Raw genomic sequence first — 18,299 nt, forward strand, 5'->3', positions numbered from 1 at the left:
GTACCAAACGTCATGTTCCTTTACGTCTGGAGAATATGATTTGTAGGCTGAGCCGTCTCTGTAGCACCACAACACTTATGGTGCTCACAATAAACAACGTGACACATTTTACCTTTATCAAAAAAAATTGCAGCTCCTGCAATTTGGATATTGCACTTGGCCATATTGCGATTTCCATTTTATTTCGATGATTTCTGCAGCCTAAATAGATTGTATGAAGTATATAGATCCAGGAGAATGTCAAGCAACTTCCAGGTGCCAAAATATGGAATATCACCAGCTTTATCCATTAAGCGATGGTGACCATATTCAGACGGCTTGGGCAGTATAAGCATTGGACAGAAGATTTTTGATTAAGTCAAGAAATACAAACGTTTAAAAGGTTGGATTGGATTGAAAAGGTCTTGGCTCTGTGTGAAAACAACAAGCTTCTGTGCCAGCCTTTCAGCTGAATACAGTTTTGTTATGCCTCTGACTAAACATTGTCACATGACACCATGCAGCCACACTGATCGCAGTCCTGTTCCTCAGGCTTGATTACCATGGTTACTTTAAGCTTGTTCGGGCAAAATCCTCTTGGATACCAAAGAATTACGTGTAGCGAAAAAAAAAAGCAAGAAATGACAGGCAGACAGAGGAGGAGGAGGTACTGTTAAATAGATGATTTCTTTAATAAAAGACATTAACAGTGTGACATTCAGTGATGAGCTGGAATGATATTGCTTCAGTAGCTTACAGTACAGAACCCAGCCCGGCCGGTGTGCGTGTGTGTGTTATGACGTTACAATCTGACACCAGTGTGTCATTGAACATACACATCCACACGTCTCTTCAGTCTCGCACTGTTAATCAACATTCAAATTCACTTCAAATGGTTAAAAGAAACTATGTACACACAATCCACAATGGAGAGTATAGCACAAATGGATGGACTATACAAGCACCAGATAATAATAGGTATGACCGATCGACACACTGGAGTGAGGGGAAGAGACAGGCTGAGTACAGGACATGCGGCAGGGTGAAGCCAGGTTTGGTGGGCTGAGGAGTGGTGTGGGAGCAGAGCCGTAGATATACTGTTTGGCCATGCAGAGACGGGCAAACTGGCGGCCATCTTCGCCCTGTTACAGCCTACAGTTTGTGCATCCTTCATTAATCATTTTATAGCCAGGTTTGATTTTGAGTTTAAACTTAAAAACCCTTCAGATGCATCTTAAAACACATTTAAGCCCAATGCAGTATTCTGGGACTCTGGTTGGCTTTAGCCAGACAGCTGCGTATAATATATGTAGATTATATTATAGAGAAGTATATTGTGGGGAAGGGAGGGGTGATTAAATAAGTAGCAGTAATAAATGAGGCAATGACATAGATATTGATCATATCTATGGGCACAGCGCGGGGTGGTTGTGCATGTGTTTGTGCCCAGGGGGGTTGTGTGCGCAGGTCAGGGATCAGTGTCTACTTGAACTGCTTGAGGGGTGCGGGCACCTTGATGTCCTGGCCTTTCTCCAGTCTCTTCTCACACTCGATTAGGTAGTTGACGCCATCCACCACCGTCTGCACCAACTGGACCTGAGGGAGGGACAAATCACATTTTAATACTTTCTCCACAGAGAAGAAAATGAATCAATCGGATGTGAACAACGTATCATACAAACGCTAAGACACATGAGAATATTTCATGTTTCCATCACCATCCTCTAGCCCTAATTAAATGGAAACGCAATCGATTTTTAAAGGTCAGTTTAGTGGTCATGGGGAGTATTACTCAACCTGTGAAATTGTATAATGCTTTATAATGTCTTGTGTTTTGTCAAGCCTGAGAAAATAACCCTGGTTATGTCATTATCTCAACTTGGGCCTGAAGACCATTCATTTACAGAAAGCCTGTGTGTTTCCAACTGGAGTTGTGGAGTTTAAAAGACACAAGTGTTTATCAGGCAAGAAGGATCAAACTAAAATATTGGTTGAGTTATCGAAAATGTGGGATCTCGCATTTGAACAATAGTGGAGATTAAAAGCCACTATATCTCAGCCATTGCCACTTCAATTTTCTTTTACCTCTTTTAAAAAATAGTTTGAAATTTTGGGAAATGTATTTAATTACTTGCTTGTTTCTGTCTCAGAGTTAAGTTAGAAGATTGATATCGGTCTTAAATCTGTCCCTTAAATATGAAGCGCCAGTAGCCTGTCAGCTTGTCTTAACATAAAAAAATAAATAGTGAATTATTGTTTTTACACTTAACTGGTTTTTATACAGAGAGATATAACATATTAATTAATGACCTTTTGCTGTTAGGTGGATTTTGTTACTCTTGGACGGAGCCAGGACCTAGCCATTTCCCTCTTCTTGCAGTCTTTGTGCTAAGCTAAGCTAAGCTAACCAGCTGCTGCCTCTAGCTACATATTTATTGTACAGATATAAGAGTGGCAACAATCTTCTAGTCTAACTAGCAGCATGCATCCCTGACGTCTGAAAACACCTCACAACCAACCTACGGACATTACAGACACAACCAACAAGAAGTCTGCCTTCATAACAGAGCTGCGAGAGGAGCATCAAACTAGAGGCCTATAACCTTTTCAAGGAATGTCTCCTCTAAATAAAAAATACAGCACACTCTCCCGGCTCATTCACAACAATAACATCTGATGTTAGCTGCTACAGTAGCACAGTTTGAACACAGAAGCACAGTACAAGACTTTTTGTACAACCTCATAGTTGAAGATAATTTCTTCTTAACTAGCAAACTATTTACACACATAAACACTACTCTTATTACATGACAGGGACTTAGAGGTTAACAAGTTTCTACTTTTGAGATCCAGATTGACAAATGTATTTGTTTTAGATGAAGTTTAAAACTTCCTTTACTCAGGCTATTATTATGAAAAGTTTTGTGCTACAATATTATTGTCCTTCTGCACTTTTGTCCAACTGTCTGTTCCCTCATCCCTCCTCTTAACTCAGGGACCCCATCCTGAGAGTGCTCCTCTCCTGAGTGCTCATCAGACTGGATGATGGAGGCCCAAACAGCACTGTGCTGCCCACACTCTCAAGAAAAAAGACTTAGTGGAGGTTAAAGTCAGACAATGTGATATAACATTAAGAACATTAGAAGAGCGGTTCTCAATCTGCACCCTATTGAACGCTAATTAGTACTCTCCACCCAGAAACAGTGAAGAGCTATCTCCAGTCTCCATGTAATCAGAATAATATATGCAACCACACACTCACAACAAAAGAGAACAGCTTCATTGTACTGTACTGTATGACTCTGTCACACAGGCATGACAGCATGACCAAGGACATAACAAAGACAAAGTACATGAACATGTCTGCTCATCCTCTCCTCCCCTCTCCCCTCCTCTCCTCTCCTCTTCTCTCCTCTCCTCTCCCCTCCTCTCCTCTCCCCTCCTCTCCTCTTCTCTCCTCTTCTCTCCCCTCCTCTCCCCTCCTCTCCTCTTCTCTCCCCTCCTCTCCTCTCCTCTCCTCTCCTCTCTGATTAATTTGGTTAAGTGTTACTCATACTTCAAATGCTGCACTGATTACACTGTGACGCTACAAATATTCAGTCTGTTCAATATTTGTTTATTCAGGGAATATTTACTGAGAAAGTATCCAGTGTTTCGACAACGCCCTGTTTGTCACTGGTACCTCACACCTGATAGATGACCTGCAACAGGCATGAGGTTAATACACGTACGGCTAATAAACAACTCAGGTGAGCAGTTTGGAGGTGAGTGCTTTACTCTGTGGATGAATGGTAGACAGTTACTCACAACCTCCATTGTCACTCAGCTCCCCTCTCTGTACAGTCCTACCCAGATTGTCCTACCTCAGAGTGTCCCAGACGGTCCAGGTTGGAGATGTCGAACACACCACCCACAGCAGCGGTGTCTACACCACCTGTCCCTCGCTTCTGCAGACGCAGGTTGTCAAGGATCTTACTGAAGCGGGGATCCTGGGAGGAGGGGGAGAGGAGTTATTCAAGACAGTTTAAATGCAATTACATTTCCATATTACTAAACATCCATCCATCCATCACCACCAACATTTAATAAATAACATTCTTATTAGAAACATAGAAGGAGCTTATTTCCAGGTCAACGTGACCTATAAAAGTTCTGAAAATGTTATTTTCCAATACAAACTGTTGCACAACATCATTTACACCTACATTCAGTAAAACAGATAGAAAAAAACAAAACCCACTTGTCATTTTCTAACAGCCAAACATAGTTCAAATCTAGTGCTTCACATGCATTCTCACCTTTTTTGGAGAAAAGACTAAATAATACAAACTGAGCAGACAAGATAAACGTATGCTTTTAGAGGCTTTAATACTTTTATGTTTTTTAAGGCCATGCAGAACACTTGGTCTATTAATATGTGACATAAATAGAATAGTAACACAAAATATCCTACATTATCTACTCTAGTATAAGTATCAAATTATCTTCATTCTGTGACAACTACTGCGTTACCTTGGCCAGCAGGGGCAGTTTGACGTGGACCCCGGCCCTGAGGCCTGTGCCCAGGTTGGAGGGGCAGGTGAGGATGTAACCGAGCCTCTCGTTCCACATGAACTCCCAGCCTCTCTCCTTGATCAGACGCTCCACCTTCGAGGGAGAGAACCAGTCACAACACAATGAGCGTGCGTCTCATTCATACAGCAATCTTGGATGTTTGATACGTTTGATGGATGTGCACATACTGTTCAGCAAACAGTAAGTAGCAGCTGATTTTTCATTTATCAGAGCTGACAAGAAAAGAACTTAAGAGTAGTCCACTTGAGATAAACTTTGTTGGGAGTGGACTGTCACAAACACTGGCATAGAGTTGGAGTTAAATCGACGTTAACGTAGCACTGAGCAATGAGGTGTGCTGGTCAGATTTGTTACACCCTCGCTGTGGAACAGTGCAATACCAGATGTGGCATTGCTTGTCCTTTGCACTTTTCCTAATGGGGAACTGGGAGCGCTTGGATAAATAATTTATGTTTGCACGGCCATGTTTGGACAGAGTGTCTTTGTGCCTCTGTCTACAGGCTTTATTTTCGTGACAGGGCAAAGACCAGTGTAAGCAGGTTTTTAAAGCGCCGTATGCTTTTAGACTGTATTAATTCTCTCTCCTTTGGCTGATTAAATCCTTCAGACATCTGATGGCAGCAGAATGAATATGTCTGATACAGCTGAAACCTCCAACTTAAAAATACTGTGTCCAAGGGAAACAATGGTCCACTATGATCCAGTACCTTGGTTGCATCAGGCACAACTAACAACACACTACAACTACACAAGTGTATGTGTTTCTGTTGTAATTCAGATTACTCCTTGTTTACACTACTTGTTAATTTATGATATTCTGATGCATCATGTTTTTTAGACAATTAAAAGTTCAGTCTACTCTTCCTACATTCCCAACCGTCCTCCCTCTCTCATCTTCACATCTTAAAGGGGCTATTTGTGCGTTTTCTCTGCCGCCGAACTTGGTTTCTTGCCGGGAGCGGGTCGCGGTGATTGTCACTGTCTTGTATAATACAAGAGGTTATAATACGCCCTTTACATCTTCAGGGGAGATTGGAGGCTACAGTGAGTTGCCATTGGAAAGTGACGAGAAGAAAAGACGTGAGACAAGAGTTAACACTGGTGTTGCTTTCCACCTCTGGAGACAGCTGTTGGTGAGTAAAGGAATCAAGTTTGATGCTGAACTTGCAACGTTTCTTCTAGACTAGTAAGTAAACAGCTCCAAATGCTAACATTAGCTATGTAGCTATAGCAAAACTTACAAATAGCTCCTATAAACATCCACACACACATATACAAACACAGTCTTACCTCCTTCAGGCCTCTGCAGAATCTCTCAAAGACCCTCTTCATGTTGCCTCCCTTCTCCATGGAGATGACCCTGGTGTGATCCTCCTCATTGACCCAGATCAGGAATGTCTTCTCGTTGTTGTGCCTGCACACAGGGAAGTAATATTGAATTATACAATATTGATCCTTGTGGGTGAAAGTTGTTTGTCCTCTGCATTTGCCCCATCAAAGCTATCAAGGAGCAGTGCAGCACCCATGGTGGGGGTAATTTAATCTAATGCAGTGACCAGTAAAGTGGAGCAAAGAGCTGTTATTCCTGATTCCTTATTTACCTTGTGAATATTTTTTTAACCTCATCAGCAACTTCAATATATTTACTTATTCCAGAAATTAATTTTTGGTTTGTATTTGAATATTTATTCCAGACTGAATCAATACAGAAATGGTATTTTGGAAGTTTGTACGATAGTTAATAAGAAGAGATCCGTGATGGCCATTAACCATCAATCACTGAAGATGATGCTTGTTTCTGCCGCGGGTCATTGACTCTGGTGTTTGTCAGAGTAGTCAGCAAGGCTGCACTGTGCTTATATGGCCTTGTAATATGGTATTGATTTATGGCACATTGTAAGGACACTAGACACCTTAGCAGATGGACAGCAGATCTGCTGGATGGAAACCTCATAACTCGTGAAGTACAATTTGTCAACAATAGAGAAAACAAGCCTATAAAGTTCTTGGGATTTCTGGCAAGAAAGGGATGATTTTCTCTGACATTTATATTTGTAAATATAATTTAAACAAGTCAATATATAATGAAGTGTGGATCTATAGACGGTGATGTCAGCAGGTTTGTCTATTCATAGATCCTACATTATTATCCAGATTGAAAAATCTCTACTATTGGATGGATCAATTAGTACAGACATTCATGGTCTTCAGAGGATGAATCCTGATGACTAAATCCCTGATTTTTTATCTACTGCTCTTAGCAGGTAAAAATCCACTTGTCCAATGCTTACAGCCTTTTTTTGATCAGATAAGTCCCATTGAGATTAAGATCTCATTTCAAGGGAACCATGAGTACGTATTGTAGTTTGGTAAAATACAGATGACAAGATACTGTAAAACAAGTGAACAAATTCGCATGAATTTCACTGTAAATATTCATGGCATACGTTAATCATTAAGATTTTGGTCGCCCTGTGATCTTCCCACAAGGGCAGTCCGCAGTTTGACACAACAGGGCTAAAACTTCAAAGTAAAGTGACACTGCTGAACACATCCATGCTCCTCCTCAGAGTTTGATGACACTCTTTCACGTGATATTTAAGAATTCAAAGTGCACAAAACCTCTGTCAGCCACTACAAAAGCTTTTTGTCCACACTGACCTCCTTAACATTGTAAGAGATTTAATAAGGTAATGGATAGGTTATGGAGGCAGCAGGTTGGGGAGACATTTTGGACAAAGCGGAGAGAAAGGAAATGAAGTAAGAGGAAGAGATAAAGAGAAAAAGTAGAGCAGCCATGCAGGATATTTGAACCACAGGGAAAAAGAACATGAGGGAGGAGTGAAAAAAAAAAGTTATATTAGAAGGATGGGGGATGATAATCAAAAGTGAGAGAAAGTGGTGCATGACATATGGGTAGTGGAAAAAAAAAAGAAAGGAAAGAGGGTGAGAGAGGCAGAGAAAGAGAAAGCTGCCAGAGGACCTGAAAGAGGAGATGATGTACGGAAGACGTCAAGGTGAATTATTAAGGAGAGGAGAGGTTGGCTGATACGGCTGGCAGAGGGAGAGAGGAGGGAGGCTGGTGATTGATTTCGGCTGGCTGAAAGGCCGTGCTGAGGGAGCATTGTCCGCATTGCTAATACGCCTCCACCACAGCGCAGCAAAGGAGGACTGACGTTACTGCTGCAGCCACACCAGGGAGGAAGTTAAAAAAAAAAAACCTGTAAAATTAAATATTAGGGGGAATTTTATTTGCTGAACTGTTGAATATGAAAATGAAACAATCAAGCATAGAAAAAGACAGGCCTGATTTGGGACAGACTGCAGTTAACCTAACTGACCTGTAATTATAATGGAAGTAAAATCTTGTAGACGATCTAAATTTCTAGATAACTTCCTTTTATAAAACACAGTAGTTCTCATTATATAGTTCTCGTTATAAATAACAGAACTATTAACTTGAAAAATATACACAGGAATTTATACCTCAGAGTAATTCTGACAAACTAGTTCATGTACCCGTCCCAGGAATGTTAAACTCCTGTAATGCTCTTGCATTTATGCTGAACTACAAATAGAAACAATAGAAAGGCTCTATACACATGATGTTTTATTACTTTTTCTACACACAGGAATTACTGCTGTAAACCTAAAGCCTACTGTGCTCACTTGTCCTGAAATGCAGTGCTATATGCAGATAATATTACACCGCCTTTAAAAAAGCAGCCACCGAGTTATAAACTGGTACCATCCATCATGTCTTTTCACTTACCAAATACCACGGGCATCTGGCCAATCACGAGCCATGCCTGCACACGTCAGGAGTGGGGACACAGGCTTGTCAAACAGGAAGTGATCCTATTGTAAATACAGAGAACCAACGTTTTTTTTTTGTTTTTTTTTACATATAAAGTGCCAACAATGACTATGACTGAAGTGGTGAAAACTCAGATTGGTTAGTATTGTCACAGGGAGACAGAAATGAGGGTGTGCGAGACTTGAGAATTCAATAATCTGCTCAATCTCTCTCATTGTGGGCAGGAGAAAAATGCCATGGCAGGCACAGCCCACACCCGTCTCTGATTTCATGTGTTGATTTTTTTTGCTCCTGATTCCGCATTTTTCTTCTGCTCGGACACTAAGGAATGAAAATTGTAACCACATCCTCAGAGGGCTAAACAATTACCTAAAGTTGTCTACATTACCATGAGTGCATGTCTTTCTAAACTGGGAATGAACTCTGTACTTTAGGCATTACTATCACTTTGCAGGTTGTTGCTGTTTGTATTTACAGCTCCCAAACTGATCTAACAGGTCCACTGACAGGTCATGCACCACTGCTGCTGCTGTATCAATGAGGGTTGGATTGTTACTGTTATTGTATATGGCTCAGTGACATGGAATAGTGAACAGCACTCTTTCCTTTTTCAAAACTACAGGAAATTCTTCCTTGTGAAATTTGAAAAAATTTAAATTGTCAAATGACTGTTTACTAAAACATTACTAACCCTTCCCTCCCCAAAACAATTATGTTGTCTCGTGGGACCTCAGAAATGTACAACCTCTTCATCATATGCATACAGCAACATCCCTGCATCACTCACATCAATGAGCTGCTGCTGCTCCTTTTCTGTCATCTGGGTGAGACTGAAGTATCTCCCTGTGAGGTCACCCTTCAGGCCGGCGAGGGCGTCAACCACCACCCTCTCCACCTCCCTGCGCTCTGCCCGGGTGCAGGCGGGGGGCAGGCTCAGCCCCCGGATACTGCGGCCTGTCCTCACCCTGGAGGACAGCACGTAACGCTCGTCAAAGTGGCCTGACTGGAGCTGAAACAAAGACAGGTAGGGAAATATTTCAGTACATATATATATATATATATATATATATATATATATTTATATCATTTCAACACTGTGTATAATCCTGATTTGAGCTTTAGTTCTAAACATATGGGTGGAGGGGCTCTGGAGACAGAGTTAATCCCACTGGTTGATTTAAAAATCTGACCATATGAAGCTCAAGAAAAAACATAAGGGATAAATAAAAGATGAAGAAGCTGTGTTTTTTATTCTCACTGGGAAGTGAGAATTAGTCTCACTGGTCATATTACTAAACATACAGCTATCAAGGTAACTAGTTATCTGATCTTAAAACATACTAGAGTAAAACAAGAAGTTCTTTTTCTGTAGATGTATGTTATTTTCAGATCATCGCAGCTTGTCACCAGCCCACAGACTGAAACTGCTTCTGACAGGAAGCAGCTCTGTGTCGTCAGCGTCAGAGTGTTACCTTGCTGGACTCCAGGTCGGTGGGGTGTTTCATGGTGCGGGGGTCATAGCCGTTGTGCCTCTCTTTGATGATGGGGTCCAGCAGGTCTGCAAATACCTGAAACAGACGCAGATGTTAAGAGGACAAAGATTATATATATATACATTAATAATTTGTGTGCTACAATCTGGACAAAATATCTGACATTATCCACATCCAGACAGGTTGTTGTTTCTGGACCACAAGACTGTACCAAAGCGAAACTATTATTATATGTTACATTTTGTTATATATTACACCCTCAAACTGTAGACAACAATGACTTCTACCTCAGTTCAAAAAGATGCTTTACAGATGGTTTTATTTTGGGTGAAACGCTATTGATCAGATGGAGGCCTTCTCTCTTTACCTGGTTCAGTGTTTTCCTCAAGGGCATTTCAGCCAGGTATTTACAGGCACTATGCCTCTGACACTATGGCTTCATTATATAGAGGCTACATCTTACATACAGTATATCAGAGTTTACAAATCTCCTCATTTGCTTCTCTTAATCTGCATCTTTTTGATTGGCATAGTTTTAGCAGAACAGTTAAGCAGGTTGATTCACCTCATCAGTGTACGCCAAGGAAAGAGTAAGTGTCCCTAATATTTTGTAGCTTTGCTATTTGCCTTTCCCTCGACATTATCACAGAAGTATTTAGTGCCACTTCTTGTAGTATTGTCCTACTAATACTTCAGAGGGTGCAGTACCACAGCTTGTTCTAACACTGCCTTTGTACACACACAGGGTTTGTAAGTTACCAACAAAGGTTGTGGCACCTGTATGACTCATGTGCATCAACTTTCAAGGCTTCACTTTCTTCCATTCCTGCAGAAAAGCAGTAAGTTAACCCTTTACTTGATTTCTGAAAAGGGAGTTTTTATACGGAATCTACATGATTTTTCAGTTTGCCGTGACCTAAACTGCAATAGAAGCAGCAAGAAACTATATATATATATATATATTTATATATATATATATATATATATATAATAGCCCCTTAGAAAAGACAGTGACTTTCGTGTCCAACACACAGTCTGAAGCCTGATATTTTTTAGGTTGGTCTGCAGGCTTGGTGGTGGCCTATGTTACTGTACAGCCCAGTCTATGAATCTGTACATTTCCTAGATTGCATTATCACAGTGTGAGTTACCACTCCCCGTTCTCCTGTCATCTCACCAACACCACACCCTAAAACCACAAAGGGCAGAAACACCTACAAATGTAAACAGCAGGGAGTGAAGATGAATCATATACTCCATTACATTTTAGAGACACAGGAAAAAAAGGAGATATCAGCCAAATTACAACAACTAAAAAAAGGAAACTGTCACGATATCTTCACAGGGTCTCAGACTTTTACTACTTTTACTAAAAATGTCTTATAATGTACTGGGATGCATTTAGGAGTCTTTGAAAATGAAATACCCTTTACTGAGCCTTCACCTGCATCTGCAACCTTAACACTCACCTTAACTGACTGGCTCTTGCAACCTAAGATATTTTTGTGGCCTAAGTGAAGGCAATTAAAATAGAAATGTAGCTAGATCCTCACTATAGATAGATGTTGAGACATCCCAAAAGAGGTGTCCTAGCCTAAAACTCTCCCTCTCCATTGCTGTAAGACTCCTTCCTTCCTCTGACACAGGTCACGGAGGATCGGTTACATAACTCCTTCAACAGTAAGTGTAGAAAAAATATTTCCTAATTATTTCTGATTCAAAGGTTTTTATCCGTGTTGAAATAGTCTTGACAGTTACAGGGAGTTGGGTTGGGACTAGAATTTCACTGGCAATTTCTTAAGTAAATACCACTTTCCACTTGGCTGTACTTACTTGCAGCACAGTATGTTATGTAATTCCCCCCCCCCCCAAAATTTGGACTTATTGATGTTGTCTTTTTCACTGCAAACTGCAACCGGTGGCCTGAGGAGGCAGCCAGGACTCCGGTGCGACACACATGGAGATGTGCCAGCACCTTCTTTTCACCCGGCGGTGAGGAGCCTGCATGTGTGTGTTTGCGTGTTTGAAAAGCTACAATGATGTCTGACCTCGTACGACTCCTCGTCTCCCGCCACCATGCCGACGGTCTTGATGAAGGGGTGCCCAGGGTTGTCCACGCCCGTCTGGATGGCTTCATCCAACGTGTAACCATTGGGAGTGGCCTTATCACACAGCTTGGCATAGATGGCAGGTGTCAGGTTACTGGCCATGCAGTTGTTGTGTTTGCGCAGGTCAGGGTACTCCGCACTGTACAAATACAAAGGCAAGATAGCATGCTGCAGCATTGATCTTTGAGAGAGAGAAAAAATCTTTCGAGCCGTGTGTGGGCACAGGTGAACGATGGAGCGGTGCCCTTGCAGCAGGTTCAGAGAGAGTGACTCAGTCAAGGACACTTCCACATGGCACGTACACAGGTAACTGGAGATTAAAACCTGTGGCCTTCTGGTTATGGAACACCCTGCTGCAAAAAGGTGCCTACTAATTTAGACATAGATTATGTGGGACACACAGGGACACAAGGATGGTACTATCAGTCACTGGCACTGCGACAAATAATAAAATGCTATGTTATATACACTGAACCCAACTGACTATAATCGATGTTTAAATCTTCATGAGCTGTTAAAAGTGCCGTTAATTTAATGCTGAGGGAGAAGGATGCCTCCACATCTATGTTGTTTTAGTAAAATAATGCTGCAAAATTAACTAAGGACTAATTCACTTCTATCTTCAAATGCATTATTGAGGCTTGCAGGCTGGTATGGAAAAACAAAAAAGGAACCGCTGTCAAAGACTGGCTTTAATCCAAACAATATACTTAGAATGTCAAAAGACTAAAAGTGCAGAAGCAGCACAGACTAAGTGGATTATGGGTTTCTGCTTCCTGCTGTCTACCAAAAGATAAGGAAGGCTAAGACATTTACGTATAAAATGATACAGTAACTGTAACTGAGTATTGCTGGATGGACCCTGACAAAATTCTATTTTTCTTGGTCTATTTCCATCATTGCACAGAGAAACTTGGCCTCTTGTCTTATTTCTATCTTCCCTTGTCTATTACGCAGTGGCAGTAGTTCCCCAACACACAACAATAGGTTCAGAATATCATTAACGTTATCAGTGCTAGCAGACTGTCCGCTGTCACAGTTTTCTTATTTTATGCCTGTGTTAGATAACATCAAGAGAGTGATGACAGGAGATGAGGGAGAGGGCACCTCATTCAGAGCCAGGTGTGCCACTCAGATTCAGATAAGTGTCTTTGAATAATATGTGCATAATGTATCATTTTCATTGGTATCTGTTTTCTTTAGGGATGGGTATCGTTAAGATTTTAACGGTACTACTACTCTTACCGATCCGGTACTTTAACGGTATTCTTATCAATACTTTTTGAGGAAGAAAAAAAAACTTGAACACACAAACAGCCCCGCCCCCCTGCCAAACAGCAGTAGCCTACATAGAAATAAAAATAACATTCATAGACGGATATTTGACGGAGTTGGTGAAATACATGTGCAAGATAACGTTTATCTAGCCGAGAACCCCCCCCCCCCAAAAAAACCGCGACTGCTAAAGTCCCGATAGCAGAACCGTTAAGGCAACGCTTATTGGTACTGCGGTCTTGACTATTGTAGCCCCGGGGCTGTTCAATGCCGGGGCTCGGTACCCATCCTTAGTTTTCACTGCAGGATTTAATAAAAGTTTCCAGTTCGGGTTTCTAAAGGCACATCTGTCCTAAAGAATGATGGATGGGTGCATCAGCTGTATGGTCAATGGTGAACTGCCGTGCAGGGAGACTCAGTCAAGATGATGTTCCAGCAACTACAGAGTTTATTGCAGGAGGATTATTTCAATCAATACCACTGTCATTCATATCAGTTCACAGTAAACCTGCAGTGTCGGCCCTAATCAATGGTGGGAAGTTACTAATTACATTTATTCAAGTGCAGGACGCAATCCTGAGGCACTTGTCCTTTACTTGAGTCTTTCCATTTTCTGCTTATACTTGTATTCCCCCACATTATACATACTATATACATAACATGCATTTATTTGATAAATGCACTCACTAGTTACTTCACAGATTCATAGGTTAACATAAGAGTTTATTGATCCTTTATTGTTTATTGAATTATAATCGAATAAATTATTATACATTATTATGAAGTGGGCCATTCTGTATAATGAGTACTTTTACTTTTGGCACTTGAAGAATATTCTGATTGTAAATCTTTTGTACTTTTATGTAAGTAGAATCATGGATTTTTACTCGTCACAGATGTTTTCTACAGTGTTGTGTGGTCACTTATACATAAAGATCTGAGTACTTCTTGCCCCAATGGCACTGATCCTGTATATGCGTATAAATTGGGCTATTTCATATTAGTGCTTTTCTGATCTTAATAAGAAGGCTACGGGCTATTCTCCTCCCACATTGACCCTCCCACTACACCACCATAACCATTAAGTCAAATTCTTTGAAGCTTTGTCTTTTCCCTCACATCACACTAATTTTAATGATTAATAACATAAAGTTGGGTGTATCCCATTGGCAGGATTCAGACAGTGTTTCCCTCTGTTCGTTATCAATGAGGTTTGATAGGAAACAGACGTCCTAGGCTGTTTGGTGCCACTGACACACAATTGAGGCGACCTGACAGAAACAGTTGGTAAAGACACCTTTATAGTTAGTAACATTTGGCGAGTAATAGATTACTTTTGTATGTAAAGACTCTGAGTCTGGCGCTGTTCGTGCTCCTTTGATGTGATTATTATGTAACAACCTCAGGGCAGGGTTTTATATCTGAGCAGCAGATAACGTTACTAATCTGTAACCTATATATGCAGTGCTTTATAACGCATGCAGGCGTGTTGGGGGACACGTACGCACCCCTGCTCTCCTCAGCCTTTCACTGTCTCTATATCATACCCTCACATATACAGTGGATGCATGCAAATCATGGCGCAAAACCAACTGCTTTCTACCAGAAAATTAAATACCAAATATAACGTAGGCTACTATATCTGTGATTATTAATATATTAAACCTAAGTTTGTTTCACAGTTTTGCAAAAAGGTGCGTTATGTTAACCTGTATTTTAGGGCAAGGTTGGGTGTGTAAGGGTGTTTAAATCTATTTTGTGCTTTATAATTTGGTTCATCTCTATGTCATTCAATATTAATGCTCCTGCTGTGATATATGATTAAATCAAGTTATAATCATCACAGGTTGCACCTTAGTTAATGTCAAGGTTATTTAGGCGGCTAGGGTGGATAAATGTCCATTTTTACATTCGTATATTTAGCTTGTGAGGTTAGTTTGATGTTTCACAGTTACAATATTTAATTAAATTGCAGATAAACCCTAATTTGGCTCGATGACATGACATTAGCCAATCATAAATGAGAATTTGTAAATTAATGGGTGTAATGATGTGTAATGTGTTTATAAAGGCATGTAACTAATGACACACAGGGCGGCGGGGTAACGATACCTGGCGGGGTACTGCCTGCGGACTGGCACTCCGGCGCTGACATGTTCCCGGTGGAGCAGAAATCCAGCCGTTACCGAGCCTCCCACCAACGACAGGATCCCGATGTGTCGTTTGGAGGAGAGTACCCTGGAGAAGCTGCTCGCCATTTTGCTTTTTTTTTTTAATGTGTTAAACACGCCTTATTTCCACGACCGTGCCGTTGATGAAGTGACTCTGATGGAATGATACCAAGGAGACCGATTTAACCGGAGCGGTGTCAAGACAGAGGGAGAGAGGCAGGACGAGACCGGATATTCAGCTCTAGCTTCAAAATAAAAGCACACGCTTACACAGGGTTCCTGAAGAGTTCACTAAGTTTTATTTGTCCGGAAAGGTCTGAGGGCAAATTACATATTTTATTGATTTTGTAAGTGAAAAGAAGTAAATACAACCTCAGACATTAAAAATTCAAATGGAAATGCAATGGAAAAATGGAGAAAAAAATGAATGGAAATGTTTAGTGGAATCCATTCTTTCCTCTGTTTCCTGTGCCACTGGCTCCCACACCAGCCCAAAGCAGGATATTTTCCACCACCATGCTCAACAGTTGGAAAACAACACATTTCTACACTTTTATTCAAATTAAGTACGAATATAAAACTCATTTAATGCTAGCAAAGAATTTACCCCTAAATCCTATTTGTGAAAAGAACGTTGTGCAACATGATAACTTAAATGGAGATCACTTGTGTGAAATACGGGTGTGACAAATGATTATTGGTCAAATATACCTGTATCTTTAAGGTCCAACAGCTGGTTAACTGAATATTTCCCAGTATTCAGATAGGTCAAGGTCACAGAGGCCTATGGCACCAACATCCACACACAATGAACCTGGTGTTAGCAAACAAACTAACCAGCATAATGTAAAATAGTTAAACTTGCTCCACAATCAGCTGCATCATTAAAATGATGGTTACACGTAAATACATAAGTAATAATAAAATGTAACAGTAACAAGAACACTAACTGGTCTATCGCGGCACTAAACAGGGGTCATTCTGTCAACATAATAAGGAGGTACTTTTACTTTTGATGCTATATTTTGCTTATGATACTTACTTAAAAAAAACCACTGAATGCAGGGTTTTTATATGTAAATGACTGATCTTACATTGCGCTACTTATGTAAAGAATATCTGAGCGTCTTCCGTCACTGACCTTTATCTTTATATTGTATATGCCAACAATGGTCACAACACTGCCCTGAAACCTGTCCAGGCAGATGGCTAAAAGATCATTTTATTGATTTTCAACCTCAATCGCGGCTTTGTATTGGAACATATGTTTTTATGTACCTTATATCCACATACAGCTTCACAAAGCTATCTCTATCTTTCATAGGCCAAATGTATGTACTGTATGTATAACACCCAAATAGCTTGAAACTATCTGGAAAAAGGGAAATCTTTATATTTGTTACCTGTTTAGCATTCTGCATGTTGCAACATTTGATTTCATTCATATGCCAAAATAGTGGGGAAACTGACTAAACCATCCAAATATACCCTTTAGTATGTACAAAGCTGTCTTTCAGCAGCTCCCTTTTTTTTTATGAACAAATAATGACTTGATTCAGAGACAGGAGGAAACATAGAAAACAGGTCACTTGAAATATATCTTTAAGTGAAATCACACTGATATTCTGTATCTAGATAAACATAATTATTTCTAAAGTGTCAGTAGTTCAAATTACAAGTTATTCCTGCTTCCACGCTCTAAAAATCACCAGAGGGTAGCGCGCTGGGGGTTTTATTGTGAAATCTGCTTTGTACAGGAAGTTGCACGTCTTACTTTGGTCGGCTTGACAGTGGTGGAGTGGTGTGTGGTGTGAATACTGAAGGGCACGGGTGAACAGGTCTGCAGCACTGAAAGACTTCACATCGCATGGAGCAACGACACTGGGTTACTCCCCAGTCTCCAAACTACACAATGCAGCCACTCATCCTTTCTTTTCAAACAGAGACGAGGACAGGGCGGGATTTTTTTTTCTTAATGCATTTTTATTTCCGCACTAAGATTTATCACAAGGTTAATCCAGTCATTCATACTGTAAAAAAACTGCTGCTACTTCCTCGTGGCGATGCGTCACGGCTGACTTGACATTGCTTAAGGGAGAATTAGGTTCCTTAGTGCTATAACACATAGCAAATCACTAAAAGTAACAAAAAGCTGGTTCACTGTGACCTCCAGCCAACCTTCAGCAACAACAAAACCAATATATAGGCAACCTTTTTCATTCTATACAAATATCTGGCTCATATTCATTTCTAATATGCTCTGAATTTACATACGTATGTCTGAAGTTGGGCCAACATGCACATTGATCTCATGCATTTATGTTTAATGTAAGGTTTACATGTTTTTTTTATTCTTTATAATAGCAGTATTTTTAAGCGTCATGTAGTGGCTCAAAGAAACCTAAAAATACTGACTCTTAAAGTTTGGCACTATGGAAAATAAAGCAAACAGACCTCTGGTCAGTTTTCCACTTGTAGTCTGTGACTTGATCTGACTTAACGAGACTTTTTGTTGTATGGCTTTTATGAATGGACAAAACTATGTACACTTTATCAGTTGCACTTGGATACTAAACATTTACTGAGTCTTATTTTTTCCATTTAAATCTGACCTGTTCAGTGTCCCCTCCTGGCGCCTGTGATCAGACAGAGGCCATAGTGTTTTATATTCAGGGCCTGAGCTCCTTATACAGGATAATTCAGTAATCTGTGGATTATACAGAAAATAGTGGTCATACAGTGCTCGGATCAGTTCACATTGTGGTTCTGCAGAGAATGGAATGAATTCACAACACACAGGATGTATTTTAAACAAAGAGGCACAAACCCAGTGAGTTAAAGGAAAATAGAAAATAATGTTACTGCAAAAAACCTACTCGGT

The 18,299-nt window shown here is 40.5% G+C and overlaps 1 protein-coding gene across 1 annotated transcript; it reads right to left on the reverse strand.

Moving 5' to 3' along the window:
* Nucleotides 1-670: 670 nt before the first annotated feature.
* LOC111229608 (creatine kinase U-type, mitochondrial-like) lies at nt 671-15,599 on the reverse strand. The gene is made up of 9 exons (XM_022756001.1): nt 15,360-15,599; nt 11,913-12,111; nt 9,844-9,939; nt 9,159-9,380; nt 8,327-8,412; nt 5,845-5,968; nt 4,492-4,626; nt 3,843-3,968; nt 671-1,575 (listed from the first exon to the last, which is right to left on the reverse strand). Exons 1-9 carry the CDS (start codon nt 15,503-15,505, stop codon nt 1,462-1,464), a joined length of 1,248 nt encoding a protein of 415 aa, XP_022611722.1. The 5' UTR covers nt 15,506-15,599; the 3' UTR covers nt 671-1,461.
* Nucleotides 15,600-18,299: the final 2,700 nt, after the last annotated feature.

The sequence above is a fragment of the Seriola dumerili genome, unplaced genomic scaffold (genome assembly GCF_002260705.1).
Source record: "Seriola dumerili isolate Sdu_G_001 unplaced genomic scaffold, Sdu_1.0 BDQW01000242.1, whole genome shotgun sequence".
NCBI lineage: Eukaryota > Metazoa > Chordata > Actinopteri > Carangiformes > Carangidae > Seriola > Seriola dumerili.